We start from the raw sequence: 21880 nt of genomic DNA, 5'->3' as shown, positions 1-21880 counted from the left end.
CACGTTTTAATAATTTCAAATTATTTTATTTTAAGCATTTTACAGCTTTAATTTCTATTTCCAAGTAACTTTCAATCTTCATATTAATTAAACAATTGAATTTTGTATTGTACATTGATATTCAGAGATGCCGAGGACAATTAAGGTACACAAAATTTCAAATGGCTGTTAACAGGTAACTTTATGAATTCAAACAAGTAGCTACAGAATTTAAAGGATTTAAATACTTTATTATATGAATTTTAAATAAACACTTACACTTAATATTATCATTTTTTACGTTTACCAGGCTGCTTACGAGGTGGCGGTGCTGGCTCAGATTCAGACTCTTCTGTATTCGTTTGACTTTCTCCTAGTGTGCTGTCCTCATCAGAATTTAGCTCTTCGTCATCAGAATCTTCCTCCTTTATAAGTTTCCACTGTTCGGCTGTTGGATTTTGCATCTTGCTGGTTGTTTGTTGTAGGAATAGATCTTTTAAAAACTTTTTTGTCTTCTTTTGCTCGTCAATTTTTCCCTCTAATTTCTTGTTTTCTTCTTTTAACTTTTGAACTTTGTGCATGGTCTCTTCAGCCTTTTTCTTGGATTTATCTCGAGATTTTCTGACTGCCTGGAATATTCATGACATTCAATTATTGTTTACTAATATTAGAAAGTTAATTTTAATTCTTACCTCATTGTTCCTTTTTCTCTTGTCCTCATAAACTGGATCTGTGGATTCAGCTTCAGATTTTGGTTTCTTACTTTTTGGTGGCATGTTTATCTATTTTTAAAATTCACTTATCTTATTTTGTTTACTTATGTATTTTGAAATTTTTCAAAAAATGGTGAAATTCATTTGAATTTCTTTTGTTCAGTTATGGAATTTTAAGATTTAAATTTAAAAAATTTTCAAAAAAATTAGTTTGAAATTTGAATATTTTATAAAATTTTAAATTCCTTTTTAAATTAAATTTTGTCAAATTTGAAGAATTTCACATTTAAATTAAAAATTAAAAGAGCTTTAAAGAGTTATCAAGTGTAACGAAATTGTAAGAATCAAATAAAAAGTTTTGGGCAAATCTTCAAATTTTTAAAGATTTAAATGTTTTTAAAATGTATTCTTATATTAATTTACATTTCAATTAACTGTTGCAAAACAGCATTTAATTATGGATGACTACATTTAATTTCATTACTAAATTCCTTTTTAAACTTAAAAATCAGAATTTTTATTCTAAAAGAAATGTTCAAAAAGCAAACATTGAAATTAGAAAATAATTTCCCAGAAAAACATCAAGTCAAATAATTTGTGGATTTTCCCAATTCTGTAAATTTTTTTACACTAAATATTATTTTTCATATAATAAATTAATTGTAGTTATAATATAAGGCATTTTCCGTTCAAATTTATTTAAAAATCTCCTAATTCTAATGCTTAATTCTCCAAAAACATAAGGAAAATACCATTAAGTAGTGCAGTGAATCGCAAAAAAGTATTTTCAAAGAATGTGTGATTAAATGTTAAATTCTTGTAAATAAAATTAATAAAAAAAAACTTTAAATTTGTGCTTTTTTGAAAGCTAATGAGTGATGGAAATAAGTGAAAATGTCGAAAATAATAAGCATCAAAGAAATACGGGAGTTTTACACTCGACACAGAGTCAACCAATTTTATTGGATTGCGAAGAAAATACGCAGGAGAATAAGGATAAAAGTAGTCAAAAAAGATCCAGCAAACGTCGAGTGTCATTTGCAAGTTCTTCGCAATTGACTCAATTTTTGGAACCACTAAATCCTTTCGAATCTTTTGGTAAGACAGAGACATAATATTAAAGGAATTAATGAAAGAAAGAAAAAAAAAATAAAATTGCAATCACTCATAGTACACACATTATATCACAAAGCACTTTTTGCTTAATGTGAGCGAAATCAAATATATACATAGAATATAGCTATAGACAATAAATATATATATATGCACATGTATAGACAACTCAATATTTTCTGTAATTTTCCATTGTGTCAATAACTACAAATTTTCTCCTTTTTCTCTTAATTGTGCGTAATGACCGTTTAGCAGTTCCAGTATCGAGTGCAGAGGAATTGTCAAATGTCTATAAGAGATCATGCGATAAGCATAAAACTCAACCGATTCCTGCTATAATTGAACATTTGGAGTCGCTTAATTTTGAAAAGTTATCAAATGATAGAGCTGATGTATTAAACTTAAAGCAGACAACACTTACACATGACTCGTGTGAGGCGCTCGAAGAACTCTTTAAGAGAGTCAAATATCGATCGATTGATCTAACATCCTGCTCATTAGATGACATTTCCGCAACATCACTATTTGACATGATTGAATATTATGAGGCTTGTAATGAATTAAATATATCCGAAAATACCAACATTAAGAATCGTGGATTACTAGCATGTAAGTTTGTGTAATTTTTCGAATGTCAATCAAATTTTGTTTCAACATTGCTCTCTGCTTAAAATATAAAGGCATAAACATGATAAAACGGTCTCAAGCACTTCATAGTTTATCGACTAGAGGAACAATAATCAGCGATTCAAATGGTAAGATACTGCCTTAATTTTTGATCAGTACGCGCCACTAATTATGCCTATCATATTAACAGCAAGTTCTCTTGGAAATGCTCTACTGTCATCGTACATCTACACATTAAAATTAGAACATGCACAGCTAAGTGGAAGACCAATTTTGTGCTTAAGTATGTTTAATATACATTACGTTTTATCATCAATCATATCTAATTGTTTGCACTCTCTATCTCTTCCCTCCCTCATATCTGAATGTAAATAGGTGGTGCTTTACAAAAAAATAGGGTCTTGAAAGAATTATGTCTTGCGAATAATGAACTGACACCCAATGATGCCTTTCATATTGGAAATATCTTGAAAAACAATTATCATCTACAGCTACTCGATATTTCCAATAATGACATCCAGGTGAGTCAATTTTTTATATTTATTTGATATATTCAATGAATAAATATTGGAATTAAATTTTAGAATGAAGGATTTCGCCATTTAGCTGAAGCGTTAAGTTATCAATCAGTTCATGTCAGCAAAACGTCATCAGCTGATTCGTTATCATCGTCGTCAATGAACAAGTTTGATTTTAATGATTTTACGGCAAACTTGAACAATATCAATAATAATCGGAATCGTTTTTGTCCAACTCCACCTCCGCTACAAAATAATAATAATAATAAATCTCGAAATGAAAATTCAAGTATAATAAACGTTAATAATAATAATAACAGTATTTTACCAGTATGTGATAGTGACAAGTCAAACGTTGCGACCGGTCGGAGTGATGATGCAAAGCAACAACAGCAAAAGAATGAGGAACAATCTAATAGTGCTAAGATAAAAATAGGTGTTGAGCCGAGCATTAGCAATGATGGAGCAAGTAGCACGACAACGACGACGATTGCCATAACGAGTACAAATGTAAATGATGATGCGAAGAGTTCAGCTAACAATAGTAATCGCAAATTCAAATATACATCAGAATCATTATCGCCCATTTCACACGGTTATGATGATTCAACAGGAACTCATACATTATTTAGTTCGCATTCGCCTGAAAGATCATTTAGCTCCGAAAGTTTATGCTCAACAGAATCAGTTGAGTCAAATGATTCAAAATCGTCTATAAGATTGATCGAGTCAAAGTTTAGAAATGGAACATTGGAAAGACAAAGTTATAATCATTATTCTTCATCAGTTGTGCAAGATAGTGCTGAGAAGAAATTAACTGGATTGCAAGTATTAATATTATGGAATAATAATCTCTCATCAGCGTGCGCTCCAAGCACGAGTGATCTCTTTGAATGTACAGAATACTTACAAATAATTAATTTTGGACAAAATCATATAGGTAATGAATTTCTAATGAATATAAAATCGTCACTTAAATTGAATGAGAGTATCATAAGTCTTGGTATGCAAGCAACAAATATAACATGTGATGGCCTTAAAACACTGGCAGAAGTTATTGAATTTGGTGGTAATACAACACTACAAAGAATCGATTTGAGAAATAATAATTTATCTATAACCGGATTAAGTACATTAAGTGAAGCTTTAAATTCAAACAAGACTATAACACGAATTGATTTAGATGATGCGCCAAAGAATGAAATGTTACCAGTAAATACAGAATATCAGCGCCTAGTGAATACCATACGACAACAATGTTCATTAAATGAAAATCCACCAGAACAGCAACAGCCATCTGAACAAAAACCATCATCAACGTCAACATCCACTAATATGTCGAGAACTAAAAAGCCACATTTTACTTCAAGGAAAATCTCGTTAACAGTAATTCCGTCTGGCGTTAAAATTGTACCGAAACAACAATTGCTAGAACCAATTAAAAAGCAAACAATTAATCGTTCACCAAGTCCTATATTATCTCCGTCATCGCCTTTAACCAGTCCATCAAGGAGTCCATCCCGTAGTCGTTTTCAAGTATCTCGTGTCTCTGAAAGTTCGAGTAGTGGTATTGGAAGTAAATCACCATCATCAAGTAGCAGTAGTCCAACATTTTTCCCATCACCCTCATCATCATCATTAAATTCACGTTTTCGTGTGGTTGCTGTTACCGAAAATCCAAAAAAATCCGATATCAATAATCAATCAATAACGCCATTGAAAGTGTCAGAACAACCAAAATCTGAAAACATAATGACGATGACAAGGAAGGAAATCGATATATCTACAACACCATCATCATCCATCAAGCCTATTTTAAATATTCATTCAATAGCATCATCTCAAAGTGATGATCAACTAGATTATGATGAAAAGAGATTCATCGATTTAGATAGCTGTTCATCGTTTAGTAGTTCGATTGATTCAATTGATCGACAAACTGATATCAGTTCAACTGACAGTTTTGATTTGGTTGAAAAAACACCAGCTGATATAAATGATAAAACCATAAATAATAATGATGAAGTTTCTGATGATAAGAAAGATATATTTAGTAATGAAAATACATTAACTGTATCGACCTCGTCATCGTCGTCAAATGAAGGATTGACATTGACAACAAACAGCCCAGCAGAATTATCACCAAAACAGGAGCCGCATAAGAGAACGAGAAAAACATCATGGATTCATTCAGCTATAAGTGGAAGTAGCAATAAAAACAATAGTAATAATAATGAAAATTCATCAACATCATCTTATCCAGCAACTCTTGATAAATTGCTAAACCTATTTCATCATCCGAGTAGTATATTTTCAAAAACTAGTCCCGATTCTTCATTAAAAGCTAACAATGAAGATCAGTCACCATCACAGCAATTACAACCACCACAAAAGAGTTCAGGTATGGGACAAAAAGAGAATTCAATTAGTGGATTTTTACAGTCATTAGTATCGTTGACTCATAACAAAAAGGAAGAAAAGTCACCACAAGAATCAACAATTTTACAAAATATTTCACCTGAAAATACCATTGGTAAGAATGCATCCAATTCTCAAATGGCTCTCGAATCACTTCCAAAAAGCATCAAAAAGGAATTAAAGGAGAATATTTCACCTGAAAATACAATTTCGTGCGAGAATTTAGCTGGCATTGAAAAGCAACAAAGGGGACCATCAAAAGTCGTTTTCGTTGTTGGCGAGGATAGTAGCCTTGATTTTTCTGAAACATCATTCGATGAGTCCTCACATTCAACAATGAAAACAAATGATCCAAAAAATGATGACATAGTCTTTGATAGTCATCCGCATTACAGTCTTGGAGATATAGCACGAGATTCATTGGCAATTTTTAAATCAACAAATGATCAACAGGATGAATCATAGATGATAATTGTGTGCGAAGACGAGATAAATTTAATTTCTTGTTAGCGTATTATGCAGAACAAATGTGTTCAGTCACTTCTATTGGTTGAATGGAGATGACTGCTTTATTATTGTTTTTTATTTTATTAATTATTAAAATGAATCCGTGTGCTTCATTTTTATTCATAATCAGAGTTGCAGAACAACCTGACCTGTGACAGACGATACATGTGGCAGGTGACAGGCGTCGCATGTGACAAGAAACACATGTAATTGGTCATATTTGTGACAGGTGACGGAACACGTCTGTGACACACGTGAAAAATCACGCCTGTGACAGACGACACATGTGACATGTCATTCGTGTGACAGACGACACATGTAGCGGGTCATTCGTGTCTGCAACTCTGTCTCATATAATTTGAATATAAAAACTTAAAAGAAACACGATTTGGTGACTTTAAATCAAAACAAACAAAAAAAAAAATTGTAGCTTAAATATAGCAGCAGATAATGGTGTTATTTGTTCTCACTACTTATCAAGAATCACATTTTGATTTCGATTTAGCTAGACTACTTAGATATTACCATTAAATTAAACTACACATATTAATATAAGAGGAATCTACTAACGAAAATATTCCCACCATTGATTGTATAGGAACAAAACAAAAAAAATATATACATGTATATTAATGAAAAGGATCATTTATCAAAACAAACAAAACAATTGGAAAATTATTTGGAATGTATAAAAAAGTGTTTTTGAGATTTTTCACAATATCACATGGAACTAAAAAGTCTGAATTATTGGATAAATGATCCCACACATAACAAAAAAATATGAAAAAAAAAATCTTTTAAAAGTATAAAAAAAATCACGATTTTTAAAAATATCGAAAATTCCAATCCCTTTTAATGTTTTTTTCCCTAGCTAGTAACGATTTCGAAAAGAAAAAGCACCTATTTTAATTTTTATTAAGTACGCCTACCTATCCATTTCTTTTTTCTACATTCAATATACCAAATTTCTTCTTTGACAAGATTATAATTTTTCTGTGATAAGGGTTTATTCACATTACTTGTGGATTTTTAATAATCGATAAATGCTATTCATGTGGTAATTATGTGACTAGGACATGAGCGATGTTTATCTATGCTCACAGTCAGTTGACATATAAAAAAATGTACATTAAAAAAAACAGAACTACTTAAGTTACACTTTTGTATCAATCAAATTTACTTAAAAAATTGATGATTGACGAAGAATCGCCTGTATCAAAAAATAATAATTTGATTATGCATAGTTCTCTATTTTGCTAAAAATAATACATAACTTATGTTTTTATGAAAAACAAAAAAAAATAATTGGATTTACACCATCAACAAAAAAGTTTTTATCGTTGATTTGAAACAAATTTACTTAATGCAAATGATGTGAAAAATTAAAAATATAGATTTAATGAAACATACTTAAACTAATTAGGAACACACTGACAAATTTATTCGATAAGCATGTAAATATTACCAATTATGGATTAAATTATGAAACAAGAAAATATTATTAAGAAAAAATAAAAGAAAAAGATTTAATGAGTCAGTTAACGCCTTTTAATTCTTTTTGTAAATTTTGTATATCGAAAAACTAGCATAGTTAATGACGCAATCGATAAAAGCAGTATTGAAACATTCATCATTTGATGCATGCAACCAATCTTCATTCCATTGCACAATACTGCTAACTCTACAGAAGTAAATTTCAATTCAGTTTTCCTTTAAAAAGTCTACAATGAATAATACAAAGTCACTTTGAAGATTGATATAAAACTAGAGCGCATTTGCAGTAAGTACAAAAGTAACTAAGCTAACACCAAGTTATGGCTTTTTTCTCATTTTTCCACCTACCTTTTTATTTGAATCTAGACTTCAAATCCGGATATTTTTCCTGTATTTAAGTGTTAAATATATCCAATTACTCAATGATCGTCCAGCCACCAAATTCCGGCAGATCTCTGATTCTCCATTGTCTTAAAATTTGTATGTTAATATTTTATTTCTTAAAACTCACTTTTTAGATTCAACGACGATTGCTGTATGAATTCTGAAATTCGAATAAATTTTTTCTCTGAAATTTCCTCATTTTGCCGCCTAAACTTATCAGTTCAAACTTGGAACTTTGAATTTGAATTTTGAACTTCCGTTATATTTTTAGTACTAAAATTTTATTATGAATCAAAAAGTCATTTTTCAGCAAAATTAATGAAAATCCCGAGATCCATTCAAATGCAATTTGAAATTGGACAACATCTAACAGACAGACTGACCGAAGAACATTCAATTGCGCATCGCCAAGATTGGAAAATACTGATTCATGTATAATTTTTATCAAATGTCTGTTTGTATGTTTACATTTCGGTGTCAAACTTTTAACCTTAATTATTAGTATCAACTCATCAAATAATTACAGTCACCTTTGTTAGGAACATAGTTGAATTTATTATAAAAATAACATTATAAATCTCACATTTGTGACCAATATTTGGGTATGGACAAGTCTCACGTGTCATACTAAACGGGGCATGTTAATAGTTAAGAAAATAAAATCCACGTAAATAGTAAGAAAAATTATAATAAAAATCAGGAAAATTGAGTAATTAAGTCAAAATTGTATAGAATTGACATGTGAAATCAATACTAGATCAACAACTTACAAAAGTCTCTTGGAGATAGCACGGAATTTAACCATTTGATAATAGAATTAATCCATCAAAATCTTTCAAAATTAATCTATTTTTCATCAGCATTTCAAATCTATTATCAGGAGTAATCATGAGATATTCTCTAGTATTCTTGGCATCGGCTGTTCTTTCAGGAGCAGTTATAGCCAATGCTGTGATTCAGAAAAAACAATTTTATCCTTCTGTTGTATATATTTCAAAAAGTAATCCAAGTATGGCAGTAAGTATTACTTCAACTTTTTTATCATTTCCTCTGACGTATATGTTTTCCATCGATAATTAATAAATGCATTCGTTTCAGGTAATCTATTTTCAATCGTTGATTTTAGTTTTAATGCTAGGAAAATTAATGAGAAAAGTAAGTATAAAGTATGTTCATTTTAGTGCCTAATCATTGTATTGTCATTTGTGTCTTCTTTGTAGATTTTCCTGGGAACTTTAAGAGCTGCTGAATTCGAGCATTTAATGGAACGATTTTGGTACGCGCTAACAGAAACATGTTTAGCTTTTACAGTGTTTAGAGATGATTTCAATCCTAAGTTTATTGCCCTATTCACTGTTTTACTATTTCTCAAGTCATTTCATTGGCTTGCGGAAGATAGAGTTGACTATGTAAGTCATTGATCCTCAATTTTGCTTACCTGACTATAAACAAATTTTATTAATTTGTAGATGGAACGAAGTCCTGTGATAGGTTGGATATTCCATTTAAGAGTTGCTGGCCTTTTGAGTGTATTGGGCATTTTGGACTATATGCTAATTTTGTACGCTTATCAATCAACTTTGGCAAAAGGTGCAACAGTACAATTAGTATTTGGTTTTGAATATGCAATTTTAATAACAATGGTGGCGAATACAATGATCAAGTATGTACTACATGCAGCTGAATTACGATCTGAATCGCCATGGGAAAATAAAGCAGTATTTTTGCTTTACACTGAACTCGTTGTTGGACTTATTCGAGTGATTCTTTATATTGTTTTTGTGTTCTTAATGGTAAAGATATATACTTTGCCGTTGTTTGCATTCAGACCTATGTACTATACAATCAGGTACGTGAAAATACTTAATATTCTTAATTGTGCAATTTACTGACATTAATGTCATTTCAGAAATTTCAAGAAAGCATTAAATGACGTGATTCTTTCGCGACGTGCTATTCACAACATGAATACACTCTATCCTGATGCAACTCCTGAGGAATTGGCATTATCAGATAATATTTGCATCATTTGCCGGTATGTTGTGCATTATTATTGATCGAGATTCTTATTCTATTAATTAATTTATTATTATAGTGAGGACATGGTTAACAATTCGAAGAAACTTCCTTGTGGTCACATTTTCCACACGGTGTGCTTAAGGTCTTGGTTCCAACGTCAACAAACATGTCCAACATGTCGTTTGAATATTTTGCGCACTCCAATTACCTCTACACAGCCATTACAAGCTGCAAACAATGCAAATAATAATGCTAGACCCGAGCAACAACAAAATCAGCCACAGCAACCACAACAGCCGATAATTGCTCCAAATCCTTTCCTTAATTTTATGAATCAAGCTGCAATGAACAACAATAATCAGCCACAATCATCTTCAGGAATTCCTCATCCACCATTTATTCCATCAACTTCAACAGGACCTAATATTCCCATGCCACCACCATTTTTCCTTCCGCCATTTATGGCACCTTATACAATTCCACCACCTCCAATGCCACAAAACTTGGATCAGTTAACAGTGGAAGAATTAAGAGCAATGGAAGGAAATGAACGAGGTCATGTTGAGGAAAGACTTAAATTACTAAAAAATATTAATACAATGATAAACGCATCAATTGCTCTAATGAATCAATATCAAATGGTCGTAACAAATCTTCCTCCAGTTCCAACAGTTTCACCACAATCAACCACTAGCACTGAAATGCCTACAAAAAGTGAGAAAGAAGCATCTCCATCAACATCCTCGACAACAACAACAAATAAGACTGAGGATGAAAAGATTGACATCACTAAAGTAAAGGTAGAAGATTTGGGAAGTGAGTTACATCTTGATCAACCAAAAACATCATCTATAGATTCTAATAGTAATCCATCAACCTCGTCAATCATAATAGATAGTCCATCGGCAACATTTATTGCAAATGAGACATCCAACACAAATAATAGCGAACCAGATGAAACAAACGAAATTAGAAAGCGTCGATTACAGAAATTTTTACCCAATTAAACTTTTTTATCAAGCAAACTACATAAATTAGTAAATTTATTAAAAAATGATGATCGCTTACTATCTATCCAAAAATTCTATGAAAGACAGATGGATAGTGGACGATTTATAAAAAAGATTGATGTGTAATTAATGGCAAAGATTTATACCTATCTAAAGTGAAATTGCTGAATAAAAATGTAAATATATTAATCATGCAACTTCTTCTCATTCTGATTTGATTCTTATGATACTTTTTGGTAAGCAATTGTATTAATCTCCAAAAAAAATAACGGTAAAATTTTCAAATTTCAGAAGTAGTTTGCCCCTCTCAGATTGGTCACTTGATTCTATCTTTTGATAGACTTAATAAACATAGGAATGTGATTTACATATTCTGTAGCTCTTGCACAATTAGTTGACTAGCTTTAAAGTCATTCTGTCAAGAAAAAAGTCTCCAAAATTCCTGTAGAATTTAGTTACATGCCCCAGTCTTGTGGATTACTTCCGCGCTTAAATTGAATCAAGCATAAGTCTGAGGAATGTGAATAGACAGTACAGAGAGTAAAGGAATTTGAATGGTCGATTGGAAAAGTTTGGAGACTTAAATATTGTAGAGTTTAAATGTTGCACGGAAGCCAGATACTGTGTCGATCAGTCGTGTTTTTTTGAAATGTAAGAAAAATACTTAAAATGTTCAATTATTTAAAAATTTCATTAGGAAACACTAACTAAATCGTTAGGAGCAAAGTGAAGTATATGCTTTTATGTGTAGTGTTTATGTCTTCAAAAAAGTATTCATTAAAAATCAGTAATCTAAGGAAAAATATTAAAAAAATAATTTAGTAAAAAAAAAGAAAAGAAAAATTGTGAAAAAAAAAGAAATGGCTTTAAGTAATAAGACGGCCTTTTCTAAGAGGGCTGAACAATTGAAACGATATGAAGACTCGGAAACGAATCGTGAATCGGTAGTGCCAAAGAATTTAAAGGATAGAAGAGTGAGATTTTCTGCTGGATGTATATTCTTAGCGGCTTGTGCTGCTGGCGATAAAGATGAAGTGCTTAATATGCTCAATAGTGGAGGAGCTGATATCGATACAGCAAATGTCGATGGATTAACTGCCTTACATCAAGTAAGATGATCAATTTTTTAGCAATTCCCCTTAACACCATTTTGTCAAATGGAAATGAGTATCTAAATTGGATAAAATTTCATGATGCTGATTGAATCATAATCGTCTTTTTTTGCTGCTCGCAAGCAAGCTAAGAAGAAAGGGAAAGAAAAAGTGAAATGATTATTTTTAGAATTTCTGAAACAAGCGAAAAAATACATAAACATGATGGCTTGTCTATTAAAATTACTATAGCTATGTAAAAAGCCAGTTCCATTGCTGTTTTTGATAATTTTGTTAGGAAATACATATGTTATCTCGGTTTAAAGTGTTCCAAAAACTAAAGTTTAGTGAATTACATACAATTCGACAGAATTTTTTTGCCAAAAATATTTCAGTTCTCATGATCTCAAAGAAGAAAATTATATATTATTTTTTCTGTCTTATATAGTGCTTGGTCGATTTGTGTATATACTCAATAGTACGTGCTTGTGTGCCAGAAAATGTAAGGAAATTCACAATACAAAAAAATCTCGCGAATTTTTTTTGTTGTCATCATTATTATTTTATATTGTTATGTACAGCACACAGCACACACGATATTAGTGCTATGAATTTTATAAATTAACAATTTATTTTAATGCATTTTTGTGTCCTACATATGAATAATAATGATAAGATGGTTCTATCCAAGGACACATTTTTGTTGACCTAGTCATGCACATTAAGCACTAAATTTAATGAAGGGAATAAAAGAGTCAAGCAATTACATTCGCATGATTATAATTGTCAATTTATGATGATTTATTAAATAAAGTTGAATTACAAGTCTGTCTGGCTCAACAGCAATTTTCATTCAGCCAAAGAAGTCTCTGTCTCATGAATTAATTGAATTTTAATAATAAATAAAAATCAATTCCTCTACATTCGCTGCCATACTGATAAGAATTGATCACATTATGATATGTTTATGGAAGTTGAAAACAACATTAGCACGATCAGATAAAAATTAATTCAGTAAGATGATGATGGTGTGAGATCAAAAGATGTAAGACATTGATGATAATAAATAATTCATTAATTGAGTCAAGTGTGGCATGATTATACAATATTATATTTTATGTAGGCCTCTAAACATCTGTTCTCGTCCCTTATAACTGCTTACGAGAATATCCATCCATGTCTAAACATGGACTTTTCATGATTTCAGTCTTTTTTTCGCTCTGATTGCTGTAAATATTTAGATAGAAATTTCGCGGTATATTCGTTTTCTTAATTCATATTTTTTTTTCTTTCTTTCTTCTTCAAATTTCTCTTGTTCCAATGAATACTTTTGTGTCATGCACATGTACACTTCTGTATCTATAAATTATTTCCATCTTTATTAATCAATTTAAGGTCTATGAATTTTATGAATTTCAAGTTTCGACATCAAATTCTAAGATTTTGTAATTCAATAAAATGGCAATTAATCTTTGAATGCCTAAAAATTCTTAATAATCTAGTTTACACTCTGCCAGAGCTTGAGTTCGACTCGGATTTTGTATGGAGTCGAGTCGACTTAAGTTGAACTTTCCATACAAAATTCGACTTGACTCGACTCGACTCCATACAAAATTTGACTCGACTTCGAGCTTTACACTCATCAAATTGACTTTTTATGAATGGATACACACAAGAAACGAATGTAGTTCAAATAGATAATACAGGTTCGTTACATTAAAACTATAACAGATAAGACCAAATATACGGAAAATAGTAATAAGAACTATTTATGATGTTGTTTTATGACTTCTTCGTGCAACATTGATAAAAAAACTGAGCTAATTGATTTTACGAGGAAAATTATTGGCAGTTAAAACTTGGCATGCAATAGTCTTAAAGGATTAGTTGATGATATTAGGGTCAAAAATCTGATTAATCGGTAATTATGCCAATCGAATGCAGGAGTGCAGTGATAGGAGCTTAATTGTAATTTTTACCAATTTTGGAGATGATTCGGAAATGATTTCAAGTTCAAAGAGTGCTACACAACCTCAAATCCCACAATTCATGATTAAATGTTAGACGTCATAAGTGAAAATATACAAAACGTATCAAATTTGTGGAGGAGCACAACCGAGCAACACGATGCGGAAAATTTCAATTCAGAGCAACTTCATGTCTTTTCATCTACTGGACGATGTAACAGTCGCCTAGTGACTGCATTGTGCTGCTCGGAACATGAACTTGGTTCACACCCAAAATCATTATGCTCGATAAAAGCCCCCTTAATAATCAGAACTGCTTAATTTTCATCGAAATCTAATTTTATTGTCAATTGACGTCATAACATCTCATTATTTAATGAATAGAATAATTCTAATTCGATTATGAAACCTGTCTACCTAGTGCATTTCATGACATTTGATACAGTTTTTGATTGTCATCTGTAATTACACTTTACATTGTGTTACAAAAGCTGCACATAGTGAATGTAAGGAAATATTTTTTGAAATTTTATTTATTACTTGCTGCTTGTTGCTTCAAGCTGAAGCATTTATTTCATTTTTCATCTTGAGCTTTTCATCACTTGTGCTATAGACATAGACATAGTTATTTAAGGTGGATCTTCTATACTGTAGAAAAGAGAAGAAAAATATATATAAGAACCTTGAATTGGATATATCTGTGTAGCCATCATGTCACGAATGTCACATAAAAAGCATAAATAAATATATGTGGTGCAACATAAACAAATGACATTAAACGCGAATAAATTTAACACAATTGCCATTGCACTCGTTCTTAACATTATGCAATTTATGCTTTTTGGCTTGAGAACCATAAAATTGAAAATAATAAATGAATGCCTATAAACATTTATTTTATTTTTTTTTTCGTTAAGGAATGTCGAAACATAATGAGATATTTAATTAAGAAATGATTTGACGAAAGCAACAAGTTGCGAAGGATTTGGCATTGATATTATTTTCACATTTTTTTTTTATTTTATTTCTCTTTCTTTCCTCTTAAAATGCAAGCTTTTAGCTGTTGTGTGACGAACAGTTAAATAAATAATAATAATGAATGAATTTGTGAGCAAGTGCTGATATGATACACTTCATCCATCACTGGATATTATATATATGTACAGTACAGACTCACTAGAAACAACAAAAACTCTTAATAATAGTGAAATGTGTAAAACAAATTGCATTTATTATGGTTTTTGAGTAATGAGGAAAGAGATAATTTTTTATTGAGAAAAGTACATTAGCGTAGACGAAATCATGCATGATATAGATATAACTAGAGCATGTATGCGTACAATTTCTGCATTATGTCTTTATATACACAGAGCTTTTTTTTTGTTGTAAGAAAAATTTCAAGGATCATAAATTTGAATTAAGCTATTTATCAACATTTTATTATGATTAATAGCATGCATGAAGTTTAATGACATTATGACACTTTAAAGTCGCAATTTCTTTCACATATTTATCAATATGCTGTTGTTTTAGGGCTTAGGCTTAGAGATTATCCATTATATGTCAAGATTATTTATTCATGTTTTTAAAGCATGCTGCCTGCCTTCCTTATTTATTATTACAAAAACTAATTAGCTAATGAGTCTGTTGACTTACTAATGCAAAAATCGATCAAGCATAAGGCTCGCAATATTTTTTTTTTAAATTTTCTATTTTTATCCATTCACATATTCCGTAAAATATATTTAACATTTATTGTCTATTTGAACGCATTATATTATAAATTTTACGAGTAAAATGTTCCTGCTTTGCTTATTTTTTGGCACATAAACCTATTTAAAGTTAATTATTTGTGCCTCATATATTGATTCTTTATGATCATTTATCTCAGAATTAAATTTTAGGAACGAATTGATTTAATGCTTCTTCCCTCCCCGCGAGTAATTACTTTATTTATTCGGAAGTGAAAATTATATACATTAATGTGTAGCCAATACAAAATTTTCATTTCACTTATTAAAATAATCTATTAATGTTTATTGCATTAAATAAGGTTTCTGTTTCTTTGAGAAAGTAATGTTTGCAAGATTATATTTTTTAGCATAAACTAGCCTGCAGTATGAATGAAAAAGCTTATCAAATTCATGTGTGATTCATTCCTTATAATTCCTGTGATTACCAATGTGTAATATGTCTCTATAACTTCAATATTTGTTTTAAGAAACAGTGATTAAGTGTACACAAAATGTTATCGGTTAATCGATTTCATAACTTAAGTAACGTGCTGAAATTTGGGGTGATTTGAACTGATTTAAGTGCAGTCAGTTTTGTCATAGATCTTATTTAAGTAGCATACGTCTTTAAGATGTATGAATATCAGGTCTAATATCTATAGTTGAAGACACTGCGGTTAATAAGCTATTTAATACGTCCTTTAGACTTAAAGTTTATAGGGGCATTCGAATCACTTGCAAGCTCTGCAAATTGCAATGGCCTAAGTCATAAGACCTGAACTTCTTTGCAGTACACCTTGTTGCAAATTCGTGTATCCAAGATTCCGTCAAGAAAATCATCCAGGTACTAGTTAACCCTTGTGCTATCCTAGTAATGGATACAAATTATGTGCCAGAGACCTTAAAACTGCATCCAACACTCATACTTATCTTGGAAACTAGAACGAAAATTAGATAACTATTGCCTGAAATTGAACCATTTCATCGATTCTCTTTTGTTGAGCTAATCCTGAGCTTGTCGTGTCTTAAAGACTCTGGCTTCTGTTCTCACCTCCTTTAATTAGAGACTAATCAACTGAAGGACTGACTTCAAATTTGACCCATATTCAATCTTATCAAATTCCAAAAATAACCTTATCATGCACATCTAGTCTGCAAGCTTAAAGAATCTCATTCCAAAATTCACATTTATAGAACTTGACTCACAAATTTCTTGTTAAATTTTAAAGATTCATCTGAATAGAATTTCAAGTTAACCTTTGACCCTAAATTTAAATCGAATTTATGGAAATCAGCACAATATTTAAATAATGTAGCATATATATTTTATTTGATTGAAGATCCGATGACAAAAAAGCTGTTAAAGTGATAATATCGAAGATTGAAAAGAAAAGAAATTGATGTTTTGAACTTAATGACGTCGTATCAAATGCTGAGATGAAATATGATATAATGCTGTGTCTACTCCTACACACAGAAAAAAATATGATAAACGTATTAAATTTAATAATATTCACGATGCTGTTTAGACACAGAATCACATGAATGGAACTTCATAAAATCTTGGAGCCAAATTTGTTGTTGTGGCACATTTGTTGCTGCTATGCTGATTTGTTGCTGTTTTTATCAGACTTATGGCTGTGAATCTTTTAATAAACTGGAGTTTGATCAAGAACCAAAGGTTTGCATTGCCTGCGTTTTAGATGCACAGGCCTGCAGTTTTCGACTGTTCCTTATAGTTTGTCCAAGACTGCAGGCTTGCGTTTTCTGATTGCAGGCATACAGTTTTGGACAAAACCTGCAACTAATAGTGAATGAACATTTAATGTTGATTGAACCCTAACAGCACAATGTGGTTATTAGGTCAATGCTACATTGTCGAATTCACAGTAAAACACGAAGTTGCTTTGATGTCACCGTGACGGTTGACAACGACACATTGTGCCACTCGAGCTAGCCATTCTTCTGCTTTTCTAGTCTCTATCTTCTCTGGTTCCAAGCATTTATGTATGACCTTCCAAGTTAAAGATATGTGCAGAATTGATATGTCGTGGTCAGATGGTCGATGACAAATTTGAGGGCAAGACACGACCAGAGAGATTAAAATAAGAAGTTTTGAAATGAACAATCAAATCATTCTTAAGAAGAATATCCAAAAAAGATGAAATCATAATAATTAACTACATGAAGTCTAGCATGCATACATGAATACGATTGTCAACTAAATGTCTACCTTCCCAAAATAAGCCATAAAATGATTTTCATACTTGATTTAATCATATTAAGGAATAATAAAACCTAGAAATGTTATGTAAATAATAATTCATCAAATCAATTAAATATTCAACTATCAAAAGCAATGCCTACGACAAAACAGTCAGTGATAGATTTCAATTTGCGGTTATAATTTTTTTTACTTCCAAGTTTTTTGTTTGTTTGATAAAAAAAATCTAATTCAATTTCTTCGTACATTTAAAGCTTGTAATAAACAAATCCCAAGTGTTTTGCGCTGTGCTGTGCATTGATGAATGTATTGAGTATTCATTTAAATCCTAATATAGGAAACAGCTCAATTTTGCATGATTTTTAAATATTTTTTTTTTATAGTTTTAATTATATCCGCATTTTGTGTGCTAAAATGATTTGGCTATAATGAGCATAGCAATGTGTATTGAAAGTTAAGTAAAAAAATGGAAGCTCAAACGTGATGATATTAAGTTCAGTGACCTAATATCCATTTTTAATAAGACAAATATTAAAAATTTACTTTAAATATGAATTCAGAACAAAATACTGATTGTATACATGCTCCAAAACGTTGATAGTAATTGCTTAATAACGTTAATTGCTTTTCAACTGCTGCATTGTGTATGAAATATATTAAATTAAAATGATGAAACTCGTCTCAAACTCTTTATGATATATTATTTTTTTGTTGTATGTATGTAGACTTTACATCCATCTCGCAAAAAAAAAATGATGATGATGTTCCACAATAGAATGTCTCTGTTAATATTCCATTCATAAGACGACAGTCAAACAAATGATGTTTCTTTATTATGAGTTAACGAATTGATAGTTGCTCGATAAAACAGAAGAAAAATTATAAAAGAAATGATTTATTGTTGGATGCAATTCCTTATTTGATTTTGATATACAACAACAACTCTTTCTGAGACTCTATTCAACTTACAAAACTTTCAATTCTTTGTATACACACTTCTTATGTATACTTCTTCGGATGCCCATAATGTGATGATAATTATGTCTCTTTGCTGCTATATCTTCTTCATTTTTATTCTGAATCTTGATTTTTTATTTTTTTGAAAATTTTGATTCTTTTTGACATACTGGATGGATGTAGGCTTTTCTTGGTCCCAAAGAAAAGGGATGAATTTTTCTGAAAATCTCTTCGGCTCACAAATGCTCCCAAAGCAGTGTATTGTAAACTTAATTTTGCCACGACAATGTAGCAACACACGCGACACACAGTTTGAACACCACTGGCTTAGAGTCTCAGTAGATATCTAGAATCTACTCGATCGGCACAATGCAGTGAATTTAATTTTACCCGTTTGGTTAAAATTAACCGTCACGGTAAAATCTGGATTTCTTCTCGTCGTCCCTCAATACAATGTCGTAGCCCAAGCAAACACTTTGTGCTATTCGGGTTATTTTTTAAAAATTTAAATTTAAGCAATATGAAGTCAAATTCAAAGAAAAGATGCTACTGCAAAGCTGAAATTTTGCTAGATTACAGTCAAAATCTGGTCAAACAAACCTTTGTATCAAGCAGAGCTGGAATTCTACTCGAATTTCATATGTATTTTGTGTCCTATTGAGTCTAATCGACTTAAGACTTTTTTATATTAAATCCGAGTTGATATCTGAGTCGAGCTCTGTTATCAAGTCTGGTTTAGAAAGTTGTTATTGGATTGGCTTTACATTTAAATTTCAATAAAAATTCTCAAAAAGATGGCAAAGGGTTTTTACCATTCACACTGAAAATTTGTTCTCTGCATTGGCATGTCGAAGACAACATCAAACTTATTGTCCATGCAATAGCATGCAATTTGTTTCAAAATCTATAATATTTCATAATTTATCTTAATAGAATTATTTACAAAAGTCTTTGAAAATACCTTTTACTTACTTACTTTGCTTACCCTCTCTCAGTTGGCGTCTCAATATGCGTTTAATGAGCCAAAATTAATATAACTCTTGACTTGCTTGTGATAATTTTATGTAGAACATCTTTTCTTCTTCTCAATTTTTACTGTCGATTTTGAAAGATAAAATGTAATGAGTAAATGAGAATGAATGTTACGAAATATATCAAAAAAAACTATATTCTATTGCTCATATAAGGTATCTCTCATTTTCATTCAATGATATTTTTAATGAAAGTGATGAAAAGCATGCTCTATCGATAAATATTTTAGATGAAAACATTCTGTTAAACACATTCCAGATGATTCGTATATAGCTTTTATTTTGCCAACATAAATCATTATTTGATAATTTGCCAGATTTCAATGTATCATGTGAAAAATGACGAGATATTGTGGAAATGAATGTTTAGTTCTGGAAAAATTTTCCATATAACAATACAAAAGCTTTTCTATCGCTATAATTTGTTTCCTTTCAAACCTTGAGTTGAATTCTACCTACTTGACATTTATGGCATTGAAACATCATCGAAGACATTAAAGAACAATTAATAATGTTCGATTAATGAAAATGAAAATTTCACCTAAATTTTCCTTCAATGAACGGGTGAAAAATGAGTTTTTCTTTCTTTTTTCAATGAGATCTTTCAATAGTTCAAGCACTATAAATAGAATAAATTATTTTTTTACACTGTTCCTGCTTATTTCACATGGAATTACGCAAAGAGGCCCTTTAGTCATCTCTAATGTCTTCTCTATGAATTATTGGAAATTTTATTCCTTTGTTCTATCAACAAGCTGGCAATTAACGTGTAAATTCTATATTTTTTTGTAGTAAGACGTGGGTGATAAATAGTTTTTACTGACAGAATAACTGATTGTAATAAACGATCACCAAGAAAATATTTTTAAAATTGATGTGCATTATTTGTAGCATGAAATACAGAATAGATAGTTGGGATATCCAAACAGCACAATGTGTTTTCTAAGGCAATACTATGTCGCCATACTTAGTCACTTCATTGACCGCGCAGATCACTTGTGATCCATGGCTTCTCTCAGATGGCTCTATCGCTGGGTGTCCTATGCTAATTGTCAATAGCAAATGCTCCACTGTCTTAACATTTCCGTATTAACGGTAAAACGCGAAGTTGTCCTAACAGCATCGCTACGGCTGATTACGACCCATTTTTACGGTGAAATCTGCCGTCCACCCAGAATAGATATTTAGGACGTTCAAAAAGGACGTTGATCCAGTTCTCTTTATCAGCTTTTCTGCAATGACAATTCTATGAACAACAACAGCATATGAATCCTATGTCACACACAATTTGATCTGAATCAGACTTTCATATTTAAACAGAAAAATGTCCAGAGAGCTAGATAAATACAAATGACTTTCATTTGCATAGCACAAAAGATTATAATCTGAATTTCAGCTTTGGGAAAATATTCTGTGTAAATAAAGCAGTTTTACAAAAAAATTTAAGGGCTTATCGGGGTAGCAGCGTTGCCAACTTTTGTAGCAATTTTACAGTAGCACTGACCGTCTTTTTTTTTTCGTAATTATCCTTCACATAAATATTACAGCACACAGTTATTCATTCTAATAATAGATCATCAAATATACAATGGATGTAAAAAATCGAGAAAGTGGAAGAAGAGAGAGGAATACGTTACGTCATTATTTTCGTTGCGACTGGCTTTTAATTGAAAATTTCCGCCAAAACAGCAACAGTTTTTTTTTAAAGAAAGAGAACAGAATTATTATTTTTAGAGTCTTGATGGCAATACACGTTCGAGAGGTTAGACTGTCTGAAAATGCTTGCTGAGACTTCCAATGATTTATCTCTCCTTTATTGATTAAATTATGAATGATTCATGAACATGCTATTTCCAAAAAAATTTGAGTAGGATTGATATGATAAAATAAAATATTTTTAAACTTTTTTTTTTGTTTTCTTTTCATTTTTGCAGGCATGTATAGAAGATAATTTAGATATGGTAGAGTTTCTAGTATCTCATGGGGCTGATGTTAATAGAAAAGATAATGAAGGATGGACGCCGCTTCACGCAACATCATCTTGCGGGTAAGATACGAATTTATTTTAATTATTTAGACAATGAGGTTAATAGTT

General features: G+C 30.9%; 4 protein-coding genes across 11 annotated transcripts in view; 3 read left to right on the top strand and 1 right to left on the bottom strand.

Annotated features, from left to right (window-relative positions):
* Positions 1-51: 51 nt before the first annotated feature.
* On the bottom strand, positions 52-817 carry LOC139085849 (CCAAT/enhancer-binding protein homolog 2-like). Of its 2 annotated transcripts, XM_070634024.1 has the most exons (3): positions 672-817; positions 259-608; positions 52-201 (listed from the first exon to the last, which is right to left on the bottom strand). In XM_070634024.1, exons 1-2 carry the CDS (start codon positions 753-755, stop codon positions 270-272), a joined length of 423 nt encoding a protein of 140 aa, XP_070490125.1. In that variant the 5' UTR covers positions 756-817; the 3' UTR covers positions 52-201; positions 259-269. The 2 variants fall into 2 exon arrangements, with proteins under 2 accessions (XP_070490125.1, XP_070490124.1); XM_070634023.1 differs by lacking the exon at positions 52-201 and having other exon boundaries at positions 203-608.
* Positions 818-1341: 524 nt separating this feature from the next.
* On the top strand, positions 1342-7315 carry LOC139085833 (protein phosphatase 1 regulatory subunit 37). Its single transcript, XM_070634003.1, has 6 exons — positions 1342-1790; positions 2058-2414; positions 2486-2560; positions 2623-2715; positions 2808-2953; positions 3017-7315. Exons 1-6 carry the CDS (start codon positions 1571-1573, stop codon positions 5831-5833), a joined length of 3708 nt encoding a protein of 1235 aa, XP_070490104.1. The 5' UTR covers positions 1342-1570; the 3' UTR covers positions 5834-7315.
* A 1080-nt stretch (positions 7316-8395) lies between these two features.
* sip3 (septin interacting protein 3) lies at positions 8396-10971 on the top strand. Its single transcript, XM_070634049.1, has 6 exons — positions 8396-8770; positions 8852-8908; positions 8974-9162; positions 9223-9602; positions 9663-9788; positions 9849-10971. Exons 1-6 carry the CDS (start codon positions 8642-8644, stop codon positions 10777-10779), a joined length of 1812 nt encoding a protein of 603 aa, XP_070490150.1. The 5' UTR covers positions 8396-8641; the 3' UTR covers positions 10780-10971.
* Positions 10972-11338: 367 nt separating this feature from the next.
* Mbs (Myosin binding subunit) overlaps positions 11339-21880 on the top strand; it is a 29590-nt gene continuing 19048 nt past the window's right edge. For 3 of the 7 annotated variants that reach the window (XM_070634044.1, XM_070634045.1, XM_070634046.1), the window contains exons 1-2: positions 11344-11891; positions 21720-21832. In XM_070634044.1, coding sequence (XP_070490145.1) covers positions 11643-11891; positions 21720-21832 — 362 coding nt within the window. In that variant the 5' untranslated portion in view covers positions 11344-11642. Of the gene's footprint in view, positions 11892-21719; positions 21833-21880 lie in introns of all 7 variants that reach the window. The other 4 variants (XM_070634047.1, XM_070634048.1, XM_070634042.1 and 1 more) reach the window with 3 other exon arrangements.

The sequence above is a fragment of the Chironomus tepperi genome, unplaced genomic scaffold (assembly GCF_022539635.2).
Source record: "Chironomus tepperi strain 1889 unplaced genomic scaffold, CSIRO-AGI_Ctep_v1 contig_84, whole genome shotgun sequence".
NCBI classification, from domain to species: Eukaryota; Metazoa; Arthropoda; class Insecta; order Diptera; family Chironomidae; genus Chironomus; species Chironomus tepperi.
Note: the sequence above shows the minus strand (reverse complement) of the source record. Positions and strands in the feature narration are given on the sequence as shown.